At 47.4% G+C, this 13842-nt stretch overlaps 1 protein-coding gene across 1 annotated transcript in view; it reads right to left on the bottom strand.

Moving 5' to 3' along the window:
• Positions 1-13842, bottom strand: part of ZNF783 (zinc finger family member 783) — a 20398-nt gene that overhangs the window by 1552 nt on the left and 5004 nt on the right. Inside the window, exons 3-10 of the mRNA XM_014528181.1 lie at positions 10155-10209; positions 9669-10070; positions 9459-9585; positions 9191-9319; positions 3300-3416; positions 2215-2325; positions 1969-2080; positions 4-221 (exon numbers count right to left, since the gene is read on the bottom strand). Of these exons, the coding sequence (XP_014383667.1) occupies positions 4-221; positions 1969-2080; positions 2215-2325; positions 3300-3416; positions 9191-9319; positions 9459-9585; positions 9669-10070; positions 10155-10209 (1271 nt within the window). The remainder of the gene's footprint in view (positions 1-3; positions 222-1968; positions 2081-2214; positions 2326-3299; positions 3417-9190; positions 9320-9458; positions 9586-9668; positions 10071-10154; positions 10210-13842) is intronic.

Genomic DNA, 13842 nt, shown 5'->3' with positions numbered 1-13842 from the left:
CACCTCCCCCACCGCCCCTGCGGGCCGAGGCCGAGGGTCCCCTGCCCGCACCCTGGGCACTCCCTGGGCATGAAGCTGGCGGGGACCCCCAGTCCTGCTCTTGGGCCCCTTGGGGACTGTACTCGGGGTCTGGCCGGGGGGCTTGCCCAGGAAGAGCTGCTCCGGCATCATCTCGTCCTCGGACTGTGCCTCCGTCTTGATGACCACACCTCCAGCACCACCTGCCGAAAGGAATCTCCGTTGATTTCCTGTGGACCAACCCCACCCCTGCCCTAGTCCGGCCCTCCTGGCACAGCTCCAGCCTCACAGGCACCCCCCCTCCTGCCTTCACTAAACTCTTTTCTCCTGCAGGGCTCACCACAGGGAGCAGGGGACCTTCTCGCTCAGCCCCACCCATGGGGACTGCCTCCTAATGCCACCCAATCTGTTGGTCACTTGGCCTATGCCTGCAGGCCAAGCTAGAATGTCAGGAAAGAGACAGAGCTGCAAAACCAGGGAGTGAGGAGGTCAGACCAGTGGGAGACATACAGGTGGGAAAATGAAGAGGAGACAAAGACAGGCAGAGACCCTGAACCCTGAGATTTGCTGGCCATGCAGGACCCCCAGGACTTCTGATGACTTTAGTCTCAATCTTTGAAAGACAATTAGCCTTATGGGCCCTGACTACCTCCTTCCTAGGTCAGAGGCCTCAGGGCTGGAGGTGCTGAATGCCTTAGCCTCACTGAGAGCTACTCATCTGTGTAACAAACCCACACTGAGCGCCTGTGATCTCGGTGACACACAGGTGACAGGCAGGAGGCACGAGGATGGGGCTTCCCGGTAGGGCCTCAGTGTGGGTCACACACTTGACTCTAAGACAGCACTTAGGCAAAAGAGCTCCCGGGACACAGCAGTGAAAGGGTGGGTCTGGGGCAGCAGGTCCCACGGGTCCCTAACGTTGGTTAAGGAGGGTCCTGGCTACGGAGCCCTGCCTGGAACACTGTGCGTCCTTCATACCCTCCTATTGCTGTTCACCCCTGGTCTGCTCTGCAGTCAGCCCCCCACCACTCTTCTCTAATCTCCCCCAGCACCTGGTGGCCTCAGCTGCTAGACCACAAGGTCTGCTCAAAGGGTGACCGTGAACCCTGACCTCTGCACATTAAAATGAAAATCTTCAGCCCTCTACAAGCAACTTCCAAGGTCCAGGACCAGAGAAATTTCTATTCTTGCTGAAGCTTGAACTTAAACCACAAGCCAGGAGGCCAGTGCACTCAGGAGCCCTTCCATGGTGGACCTCCAGGGACAGCACCCGATGGCTCCCTGAAGCTCCCCCTAACCCTCACAAATATCTCAGGACAGAACTTTACTTCTGTTAGAAATAACCCACTGGTATTAATTTAGTCCTACAGCTACAGAACCATAGAATCCATAAGAATCATTTCAACTTTGGGGTAAAATGGTGTTGCATTTAGACACTGACCCCACGCACACCCACCCCAGGCACACCCGCTCCACACACACCCGCCCCCACGCATACCCGCCCAAAAAAAGAAAAAAAGAAAAGAAAATGGTGTTGCATTTAATGGACTACCATGGTATTCCTGAACTTAGGGATTAGTGAAGGCCAAAGCCCCAGATCCCTTCATGTGAGCCCATCTGTAGCTTGGTCCCACCAGGCCACAACCCTGCGGTGGATCCAAATCTCACCTTTGCCTTCCACTGAAGCGGATACCAGGATGGAACCAGGGGAGAGTTGGATCCCTTTCTATGGGGACAGAAAACCTGCCCAAGGCCAGAGTAGGCAATAATCACTTTCTTTTTCTTGTTCGCCACGGTGTCAGCCGGTTTACAAGAAATACACAGACTCTGAGTGGGAACTAAATTTAAATCGCACACAAGCTGGTGAATGGTCAGGTCGGCTGACTGGAGGCTGTTAGCCTGGGCCACTCCTAGGTGGCCGTGAGGCTTTTCTGTCACCAGACCACAAACCTGGCGACATGCAGCTCGCTTCCCAGCAGCACTTTCCAGTCAGGCTGGACCACAGTGAGGGAAGACCAGACCACAGAGGCTCTGGGTCCCCAGAGCCGCAGGGAAATAAAACCTGGGGGATGAAGAAGGGACCCCTCAGGAGGAAACCTAGCAGGTCTCACCATGCTAACCCCCAGCCCATCCCAAAGGGACTCCGAGCTCCTCTGAGGCTCTGCAGTGGCCACAGGGCTTCCTCCCTTCACTCACCTAGCCCCATGCTGGGCAGGATGTCCCTAGGAGGGGAGACAGGGGACTCCCCATCTGAAGAATCTTCCTCCAGTTTAATTGCGGACAAAATGCTGGTACTGGCTGGGGGCCCTGTGGAGAGAATCCTGTGAGGGTCTTTCCTGACACCGGGCTCCTGCAGAGTGACACAGCCGTTTCCCAGCAGGCCCTGGTTATGCTCCAGCACCTGCCAGGAAGAGGAGCCCCATGCTCCCCAGTGCCAACTGGTCCCTTGGCATCTGTCACTCTGATGGGCCTCTAAAGGACAGAGGGTTTGGGGAGGCCCCTGGGGCACAGTGCCAGGTCTGCAACAGACAGGGACCATGAGAGGGTCCTATCTCTCCTTATACAGTCAGTGGCCAGGAAGGAGGGAAACAGGGAAGGGAGGGGAGGCCATATTCAACCTCAGGGAGGCCATATTCAGTGGGGGAGAGGCACAGAAGTAACCGGAGAGAGAACCCCGAGTCTGACAAGCCAGGCCAGCAGGAAGGAGACACAGAGAAGGCCAAGGCAGCAAAGTGCAGTCTGAAGACAGAAAATGGCTCTGAATTATCTGTCAAGCGCTAGGCTAATGCCCTCTGAATTATGTTTCCTTTTTGGAAAAGGATGGCAGGAGTTTCCTTTAAAAGAAGCAGACAGAGAACATTGGAAAGGTGACTAAAGCCACAGAGCTCCTCACAGGCCTTCAGAAAGACGACAGGTACTGACGAGCACACAGGCTGGCCCCATGCTAGGTGTATGACACATACCTCCCCTTAATGAACCCACTGTAAGCAGTCTATTACCTGCCCTCTGTGCCTTTCCCCTCACTCCAGACAGACCAGTGTGTCTGGCCCCCAACACACCTGAGGAACCCACACCTTTGCTCAGACTATTTTCTCCTGCTGAAATGCCGTCCCCGGGAAAATTGACTTCCTCTATGGCCCGCCTCAGTGGCGCCTTTTCTAGGAAGCCTGTCCCACTCAGCCCAGCTGGTCCCAGCCATCCACCCACCCTCTTCTCAGTACCACTGGCTGGTACTGTTGCTGGGATGCCAGTCACACTGCCACCTGACAGCCCTCACTCACCCGTGCTTGTTCCAGGTGGAGTTACTCTTGCTCCTGAGTCTCTCTGGTGCTCGGGGGCCTGCCTTTCATTTGGACCCTCCTGGTCAGACCTGACTGGGCTGGGAATGTGCTCTGGAACTGGAGGGAGAGTGGGGATACACTAATCAGTGACACTGAGAACAACACAGAGTTCCCCAGGTAGCCAGAGCCTCTGGGAACTGGCTAGATGCAGCCACTGGGACCTGGGACATCAGGTCAAACACAGGGTTTGATAATTAAGTGGACTTCACTGATCATCTAGTGACTACATTCTAGGCTGCAGACCACTGGTGGTCCGTGAGGTCCAAAAGGTTGGCGACCGCTGTTCTAGGCTAAAGCTTCTATATGTGAGAGAAGGAAACAGGGCAGCACGGTATCTTATTGACAGTACCAGGCAGGTCACACAACAGGCCACAGATCTGGCTTTTTCAGGACTCCTGGCTCAGAACACTACAACCATGGTTCACAATCCCAAGTCCTCTACCAGGCTGGTATATAAGGATCCCCTAGGGAACACCCCCAAGATTCTCATCAGTAGATCTGGGTGGGTCTAGGAAGTTTATATTTTTTAAAAGCTTCCTAAGGCAAAACATATGAACAAATATTTCACAGAATAAGAAGTTAAATGACCTATAAACAAATAAAAGGATATGCAACCACACTCATAATGAGAGGTACCATTAAAAGCATACTGTTACCAAAGCCAGACAGACACTTCAAGAAAACTATATACCCATATCTCTTATGAACATTGATGCAAAAATCCTCAACAAAAAAATAGCAAAACAAAATCAGCAGCGTATTAAAAGGATTAAACATCATGACCAAATGAAGTTTGTTCCTGGAATGCAAGGATGGTTCAACACATGAAACTAGATCAATGGATTACACCATATTAACAGAATGAAGGGGAAAAAGCCCCAAGATGATCTCAATTGATGTAGAAAAAGCATCTGATAAAATTAAATACCTTTACCTGACAAAAACAGAAGGAAACTACCTCAACATAACAAAAGCCATATATTAAAAACCACAGCAAACATCATATTTAATGGTGAAAAATGAAAGCTTTTCTTCTAAGATTAGGAATAAGGCAAGGATGTCCACTTTCACCACTTCTATTCAACAAAGTGATGAAAGTTCTAGCCAGAGCAATTAGGCAAGAAAAAGAAATAAAAGGCATCTAAATTGGAAAGGAAAAAATTATTTGTTCACAGATGATATGAACATATATAGAGAAAACTTCAAAAATTCCATACAGAAACTGTTAAAACTAATCAATGAATGCTGCAAGTTAGCAGGATAATAAAACTAAATATAAAAAGATCAGTTGCATTTCTATACACTAATAATGAACAATTTGAAAAGGAAATTACAAAAACAAGTCCATTTATAATCATATAAAAATATCTTAGGAATAACTTAACAAAGGAAGTGAAAGACTTTTACAATAAAAACTACAAAACATTGCTGAAAGAAACTACATTAGTCCCCCTATCCATGTGGGATATATCCAAGACCCCCAGTGGATTCCTGAAACCACAGGTAGTACTCAACGCTCTCTGTTTTTTTCTACATATGCATACCTATATAAATTAGGCATAGTAAGAGATTAACAACAATAACTATAATAAAATAGAATAATTATAACAATATACTATAATAAAAGTTATGTCAATGGCTTTGGGGCCATTATTAAGTAAAATAAGGGTTATTTAAACACAGCGCTGTGATACCTTGACGGTCGATCTGATAACCAAGACGGCTACTAAGTGACTTACGGGTGGGAAACATATACAGTGTGGATACGCTGGACAAAGGGATGATTTCCATCCTGGCAGGATGCAGCAGGACAGCGCGAGATTTCATCACGCTACTCAGAATGGCACGTAATTTAAAACTTATGAATTGTTTACTTCTGAAATTTTCCATTTAATATTTTCGGATCGCGGTTGACTGCAGGTAACTAAAACCATGGAAAACAAAACAGTGGATTAAGGGGGATTACTGTAAATACATAAATAAGTGGAAACACATCCCATGTTCATGGATTGGAAGCCTTATTATTAAGATGTCAATACCACCCTCAGTAATCTACAGATTTAATGTAATTCTTATTAAAATCCCAATGGCATTTTTTTTCAGAAATAGAAAAATCCATCCTAAAATTCATAGGGAATCTCAAGGGACCCCAAATATCCAAAACAATCTTGAAAAAGAAGAACAAAATTGGATAACTTCCTGATTTCAAGACTTACTGCAAAGCTGCAGTAATCAAAATATTGTGATACTGGCATAAACAGAATAAATAGAATAGAGAACCAAGAAATAAACCCTCACATATCTGGTCAAATGATATTTGAGAAGGGTGCCAAGACCACTTAATGGGGAAAGAACAATCTTTCAACAAATGTGGCTGGGAAAACTAAATATCCACATGCAAAAGAATGAAGTTGGACCCTGATCTAACACCATGTGTAAAAATTAACTGAAATGAATCAAAGCCTAAATGCAAAATCTAAAACATAAAACTCTTAGAAGAAAACACAGGACAAAAGCTTCAGGACACTGGATTTGGCAATGATTTCTTGGATATGACACTAAAGGCACAGGCCACAAAAGAAACACTAGACAGCAACAAGACACTTTCATCATAAAGCCATTATAACAACTTTGGGAGTCATAGCAGATCTATCTAATACACAGAGACAAAATGGGGAGACAAAGAAGAATGCCCCAAATGAAAGAACAAGAGAAATGCTCAGAACAATAATTAAATGAAATGGAAGCAACCAAAATATCAGATACAGAGTTTAAAACAATGGTTATAAGGATGCTCAAGGACCTTAGAGGAAGAATGGATAATCTCAGTGAGAACTTAAAGAAATAGTGACCATTAAAAAGGATGTACAATCCATTAAAAAAAAACACACAGACAAACTAGACTTTGTGAACAATTTTAAATTTGTGCATCAAAAAACACTATCAACATAATTAAGCAATACACAGAATGGAAGAAAATACTTGTAAGTCATCTATCATATAAAGGATTGATATACAGAGTATATAGAGAATTCCTAAAACTCAACAACAAAGAAACAACCTGACTCAAAAATGGTGAAGGACTTGACTAGACATTTCTCCAATATTTCAATAAGTCAATGAGAATGGTCAATAAGGACATGAAAAGTTTCTCAACATCACTATCAGGGAACTGCAAATCAAAACTACAATGAGATACTACTTCACACTCATTATGATGTTTACTATTTAAAAAAACAACAGAAAATAACAGTACAGCCACTGTGGAAAACCGTATGGTGGCTCCTCAAAAAATTAAAAATAGAACTACCACATCATCCAGCAATTCCACTTCTGAGTTTATACCTAAAAGAACTGAAGGCAGAGTACTGAAGACATATTTGTACATCCATGAACATAGCAGCATTATTCACAAGAGCTAAAACATGGAAGTAACCCAAGTGTACATCGATAAAGAGATAAACAAAATGTGGTCTATCCATGCAATAGAATATTATTCTACCTTAAAAAGGAAGAAATTGTCCTAGCCAGTTTGGCTCAATGTCGGCCTGAGGACTGAAGGGTTCTGGGTTCGATTTCGGTCAAGGGCATGTACCTCGGTTGTAAGCTCAACCCCCAGACCTAACTCCCAGCCCTGGTTGGGGTTAGTGTTAAGAGGCAACCAATCGGTCTCTCTCACCTCAATGTTTCTCTCTCTCTCCATCTCCCCCTCCCTTCCCATATCTCTAAAAATCAATAGAAAAATATCCTCAGGTGAGGATTAACAAAATATAAAAAAAATATAAAGAAAGACATTCAGCACAGGCTACAACAGGGATGAACCCGGAGGACATTATACTAAATAAAATAAGCCAGGCATAGCCCTAACTGGTTTGGCTCAGTGGTTAGAGCGTCAGCCTGCAGACTGAAGGGTCCCAGGTTCGATTCCGGTCAAGGGCATGTACCTGGGTTGCAGGCACATCCCCAGTGGGGGGTGTGCAGGAGGCGGCTGATCGATGTTTCTCTCTCATCGATGTTTCTAACTCTCTATCCCTCTCCTTTCCTCTCTGTAAAAAAATCAATAAAATATATTTTAAAAAAAATAAGCCAGTCATAAATAGACAAATACTGTATGAATCTACTTATATGAGGTACTCAAGAGTAATTAAAATCATAGAACTGTTGAGTGCCAGGGGCTGGGAAAGGGGCAGAATGGGGTTATTATTTAATGGTATAGAATATTTTTCAGCTGGTGTGCCACAAGAACTTTTAAAACATGCAATACCTGACAATTTGGTTTTTTTTTAAATATATTTTATTGATTTTTCACAGAGAGGAAGGGAGAGAGATAGAGAGTTAGAAACATCGATGAGAGAGAAACATCAATCAGCTGCCTCCTGCACATCGCCTACTGGGGATATGCCGACAACCAAGGTACATGCCCTTGACCGGAATCAAACCTGGGACCCTTCAGTCCGCAGGCCGACGCTCCATCCACTGAGCCAAACCGGTTTCGGCAATACCTGACAATTTGATCAGGGGCACTGAACTCTTTTTCCTTAGATTGTCAAATAAAAAAATGACAACAACTTGCCCTAGCCGGTTTGGCTCAGTGGATAGAGTGTCGGCCTGTGGACTGAAGGGTCCCGTGTTTGATTCCGGTTAAGGGCAGGCTCCTGGCCTTGGTAAGGGGCACGTGGGAGGCAACCAATCAATGCGTCTCTCTCACATTGGTTACTCTCTGTCTCTCCCTCTCCCTTCTGTTCTTCCTAAAAAATATCCTCGGGTGAGGATTTAAAAAGAAAATAAAAAAATGACAACTACCACCAACACAATAGCTGTCCACTGTGAATGAATCAAAATTATACCTATTTTTTGGTCAGGCCAGCAAAAAATACATTTTTTGGTATGCCACAGAATTTTAGTAATTAGTTTGTGTGCGCCATGAGATGAAAAAGGATGAAAATCGCTGGTATAGAGTTTCAGTTTTACAAGATGAAAGAGTTCTGGAGATGGATGGTGGTGATAGTTGCAAACATTATGAATGTATTTAATGTCTCTGAACTACACACATAAAAATGGTTAAGATGGTAAATTTTATGTTATGTGTATTTGACCACAATAAGAAGAAAAGAAAGTATCGATACTCAGTATAACATGTATGAACCTTGAAAACATGCTAAGTGACAGAAGCCAGAGACAGAGGTATTTTGGTTATGTTTTGGGGGGAAAGAGATGGATACAGCAAATGTGGCAAACTTTTGATCACTGGTGAATCTGGGGGATGATCATCTGAAGGGAAAGTACTATTCTCTCTACTTTCACTTATTTTTTTAAATTTTATTTTTAAAAAGCTCCCCAGAAGATTCTGATATGCAGTCAACTTTGGAACCACTGTCCTGTACACACCAGCTGTGGGGATGAAATCAGCCCGGGCTCCTGCGAGAGGGTCCATTTCCCCAAAGGGAAGCCGGTACAGTTCAGGCCTTACAGCTGCAGGTGATACAGTTGGGAACCAGGAGGTGGTGGCAATAATGCTGCTGCTACTTGTAGTGCTGCTAGTAACAAGTTCCTATTTACCATAACATGCTCGGCTTTGCAAAGCCTGCCGTCACTTTTAGTCCCCACAACTGTCAGGTAAGGCGAGTACCGCCGTCCTCTTGCACAGAGGCAGAAACCGTACGGCTCTTAAGGCAAAACCCTTGTACCCACCCGACTGGCCGGCCTGAGACAGAGCGTGCCCCACTTTGGGTTATGGGCCTGTGTTCCCTTCCTGGCCTCACAGCATGCTGGGAAGCCCGGGAGAGCAGGGACATGGCTCAGTTTGCCCTCACCATCTTGCTCCTACTCACCAGCGTCCAGCCTGCCTGGGCAAGCTGCCTCTCTCTCTTCCCCCTCCTCCTGGCCCCACAGGCCTTCAGGACAAGGCTCCTCTCCCCTCTCTATCCGAGTGAGGATGTCTGGTTTGGAGATGGCATAATCTGTGTACAGAATGGAGAGAGAGAGAGCTGGGTCAGGACACCTGCCACCCGGCTCACTGCACAGATGTAGAGACACCAGAGGAACAGGAGCCAAAGCAAAGACACAGACAGAGGCCCAGATGCTATGACTCGGCCTTACCCAGGGAGACCAGCATCTCGTAGTTGCCCCTCATCACGTGCTTGTACAGATTCTTCTGCCAAGGATCCAGCTTGCCCCACTCCAGCTCGGAGAAATACACGGCCACATCATCAAAGGTCACGGGCACCTAGAACCACAGGTGTCATGACCGCCGACCCACACTTACAGGCACAGCCCCAGGGGCTGCCCCACCCCAGGTGCCCAGCTTACCTTGGGGGCCTCTCCCTTGCTGCCCGGGGGCAGCCGCAGGATCCAGAAGTTCCTGTTCCTCAGCAGGTTCTCCATGTTCTCCAGCCGCCTCTGCAGCAGCCCGTACTCCTGCAGCAGGGTCCCCAGCACGGCCCACTTGCCCTCCAGCTGGTTCCCGAACTCCAAGGTCGCCTTCTCAAAGTCAGCCAGCTTCTTCTCCGCTGTCCCGGTCCGTCCCTCCAGAGTCAGCAAGCGGGCCAGACAGGAGTCCACTTTCTTCTCCAAGGCCTGGATAGCAGCCACCACTGTCCACAGCGTGATCTCCGTGGAGTAGAGGTAGGAGTTCTTCTCAGCAGCTGGCTGGGGTGAGGGAGAAGTTGTCGAAGGCCTTTCGTTCCCGGTTTGTCTGTCCCTCTCTGAAGCCTGTACACAGCAAGAGAATGGAGAGATGTTACCAGAACGATACAACCAAAATGTCCACCTCAAAAAGAAACCTCAGAATGGCACCTGCCCCGGTGAAGCCCCATCTGGGATCCTGAAGGCAGCCAGGCAGCCGTGTCGGCTGGGGATGTGAGGACATCAGTTGCACGTCCAGGACAGGAGACACTGGCTGGACCACGGTATTAGCACGTGAGAAACAGAAGGAAAAACATGGCCAAAGAAAGAAGTATCTGTGGTGTGAGACAGGTGACCCCTACCTGGGTCTTGGTCTCTTCCTCTGAACATGAAGGGACAGGCCTTGAATGAGGTACAGAGAACATGAGCTCTGTGCTCAGCCAGCCTGGGTGCAACTGGCAACTCCACCTGGCTGACGGTGAGCAAGGTTTCTTACACACCTTTCAACGTCCCTTCCATATCTAGAAAAGGGAGCTAATAATAGGACCTACATGACATGATTATGAGGATTAATGACACAATTTGGTAAAAAGCACTCAGCACAATGTCTAGCTGTGCTTCGCAATAAATGTGAGCCCTATGCTGATACAGCTAAGATGACTGTGAGGAGAATGTTGAGGATATGACGGTTCTGGCTCAGGAAGGCAGTAGGAATAGTGCCGACAGCCGTCTGGTTCACCTTTCACTCCAGGGTCCTGGAGTGCCTTGGAAAAGAGCTTCTGAAGTGCCTCAGCTTACGTGGGTGCTGATGACAAGTCTCTCTGAGGCTTGCACAATGGCCTCAGTCCCAGGTCATCTTGCTAAAAGCCTTGTTGGAATGACAAAACAACATCGCCCCTCCATTCCACTCCTCCGTCTCAGTCAAACCACAAGTCTTACTCTTTGACTTCTGAAATCATCTCAAATCCATCCCCTTTTCTCCTCCTCCACTCCCATCACCTAGTCCAAACCCCCTCACCTGTCCCCTGAGCCACTGCAACTCCGCCCAATTTATTTCCCCACTTCCTCCTCCCCCACAGTACTCTCCTCAGCTCCCCAATATACCTAGAATAAAATATAAACTTTTTTTTGTGTGCTCAGTCACAGGATAAACTTTTTTAAAATATATTTTTAATTGATTTCAGAGAAGGGAGAGACAGAAACATCAACGATGGTAATCATTGACTGGCTGCCTCCTACATGCCCCCTACTGGGGATTGAGCCCTCAACCCGGGCATGTGCTCTTGATCGGAATGGAACCTAGGATCCTTCAGTCTGCAGGCCAATGCTCTATCCACTGAGCCAAACCGGCTAGGGCAAAACCTAAACTTCTTAGCAGACTGCAGCCTACCTCCCTGACCTGTCTCCTCCTGGGCACTGACTGCTCTCCAGCCGCCCTGGCCTCCTTGGACTCCTCCACCTTTGCATGAGCTCTCCTCCTGGCTTCCTCTCATACAAATCTCCAGCTTAGACATCGCCTTACAGGGACCTTCACAGACCCACACATCTAAAATAGTGCCCTGTTAGTCCCTTCCTTCATAGCACTTGTAGGGAGCAGCTCTAGGGTTAAGCCTCGTACTGACCTGCGGCAGGGCCACAAACAAGTCCCAGCTTGGAGGGCAGAGCCCTCTTAGCTTCATTAAGCTTAACCTTATAGCCCTCCCTAGTTTGTTCCTCGGTAGCTAATGAGCTGTGGGAGGTGCAGCAAGTGCTGCCAAAATAAGTGAAACTCAGAAAAACATTGTAAACATGTTGACCACTACCCCTGTTTTGATCTCACTATAAAATAAAGCCTCCTGCCGTAACCAGTTTGGCTCAGTGGATAGAGCGTCGGCCTGCGGACTGGAAGGTCCCAGGTTCGATTCCGGTCAAGGGCATGTACCTTGGTTGCGGGCATTTAGTAGATGCTGTGGGCTTGATTTCTTGTTCCTTTCACCACTGAACATCCTGTGAATGGCAGTGTCTCCCACTCACTTAGCTTATTGTCAAGTCCATCATTCTGACTCTGAATCGTGGGTCCTTGCTGGGCTCTGCTAACAGCTTCCATCAGTTTAATGTCATATAGTTTAGACCAGTGATGGCGAGCCTATGACACGCGTGTCAGAGGTGACACGTGAACTCATTTTTTTGGTTGATTTTTCTTTGTTAAATGGCATTTAAATATATAAAATAAATATCAAAAATATAAATCTTTGTTTTACTATGGTTGCAAATATCAAAAAATTTCTATATGTGACACGGCACCAGAGTTAAGTTAGGGTTTTTCAAAATGCTGACACGCCGAGCTCAAAAGGTTCGCCATCACTGACCTATGACAACCCTGTGTGTCTGCCTGGGTTATGGTTTCCCCACAGGGACATAAGCTCCATGAGTGTAGGTGCTAATTCACAGTTGTATCTGTGTAATGTTTGTTCCCCCACGTCCCGCGTGGTTCAGGGTTCAGGATCTGGAAGAGGAGTCACACACAAATGAAAGAGAAGAGACAAGAGATAATTTGGAAATACTGGGGGGCCAGGCGGGCAAGTCCAACTCAAGGGGAAGGACTTCCACTGGTGCTCAGGCCTCACCAACCTTTCATTGGTTTGGGATACACCCATAGCCCTTAGGCAGGCAAGTTCCAGTAACAGGCAGACTATCTTATCAGTAAGGATTTACATGACTATCTGGTGGGGAAGTTGCTTCAGCTACCATTGTCTGGACTAACAGTGGGTGCACAGCCCTGACCTTTGCCAGGGCTTCAAGGGTCACCAGCCTTCCGGGTTCCTTGTCCAGACCTCTCTGCTAGTGAGGACAATAGGTGGCTTCCCACAGTATCCCCAGCTTCTAAGAGTGCCTCACTCACAGCAGTGCCCAATCAATGCCTACTGAATGAATGAATGACTAAACAATTCAACAACACATTCATTCAGTAACAATCACAGAACACCTGTCATCATCAATGGGGATGCAGAGAAATTACCTGGCTCTTCCTTCCTTCTCCAGCAGGAAAATTCTGTATAGAAATACAAGAGTGATACCCAAAGGCTAACAAAAGTTGGGGGCAAATCAGTCCTGTTTGGGAGCTTTTCTAAGGAATCTCAGGTGATGCAAGTGGACAGAGGGGAAAGAAGAGGGTGGATAGGATCCGTCAGAAAGAGCGCTGGGCTAGGTGGGAGCTGAAGATGGCACCTGTGCGGTTACAGAAAGGCCACCTGCAGCTCTCCCCAGCAAACCTGCAGACCTGCCACCTCACGTCTCTCCCGGGCACTCAGGGAGACCTCACGGCAGGGGAGGGAGAGAAAGTTCCTCCTTGAGAAGCAGCCAGAAAAATCAAAAAACTTCACTGACATGTATTGATGAGAGGAGGTACCATTGATAGAGCTCTTCACCAGTGCTTCTCTACTGTGTCCAAACGACCAAAGGATTGCTTTCTCTGACTGGTACATACAGAACATTATCAGCCAACATTCTAAAATGTGATAAAGCAATCTTAAAAAAAAAACCCACCTCCACTCTCTCTTGTAAACAGCGTTTAGTCCCTCTGCCTTAGGTAAGAGCAGAATACTGGGTCCCTCCAAGGGGATGTAATTCCACCGCCCTGGCCTGGCCTCCACTGCGTGTGACCCTGGGCCGGTCCCTTCCCGGAACCTCAGACGCGGCTGTCAAAACCCAACGTGGCCGGAGACCCTGCCCTCCCGCCGGCCTCCGGGCCGCTGGCCTCCACTGACACAATGGATGGGGAGTCGGCCACTCGGTTCCAATGCAAGGCCTGCCACCGTGGGTGTCGCTGGAAAGCGGGCCGATCCCCCGCCGCCCGGCCGCCCACCACCCGGCCTGGCCT

The sequence above is a fragment of the Myotis brandtii genome, unplaced genomic scaffold (genome assembly GCF_000412655.1).
Source record: "Myotis brandtii unplaced genomic scaffold, ASM41265v1 scaffold621, whole genome shotgun sequence".
Taxonomy (NCBI): domain Eukaryota; kingdom Metazoa; phylum Chordata; class Mammalia; order Chiroptera; family Vespertilionidae; genus Myotis; species Myotis brandtii.
This window is presented reverse-complemented; position numbering and strand designations above follow the sequence as displayed.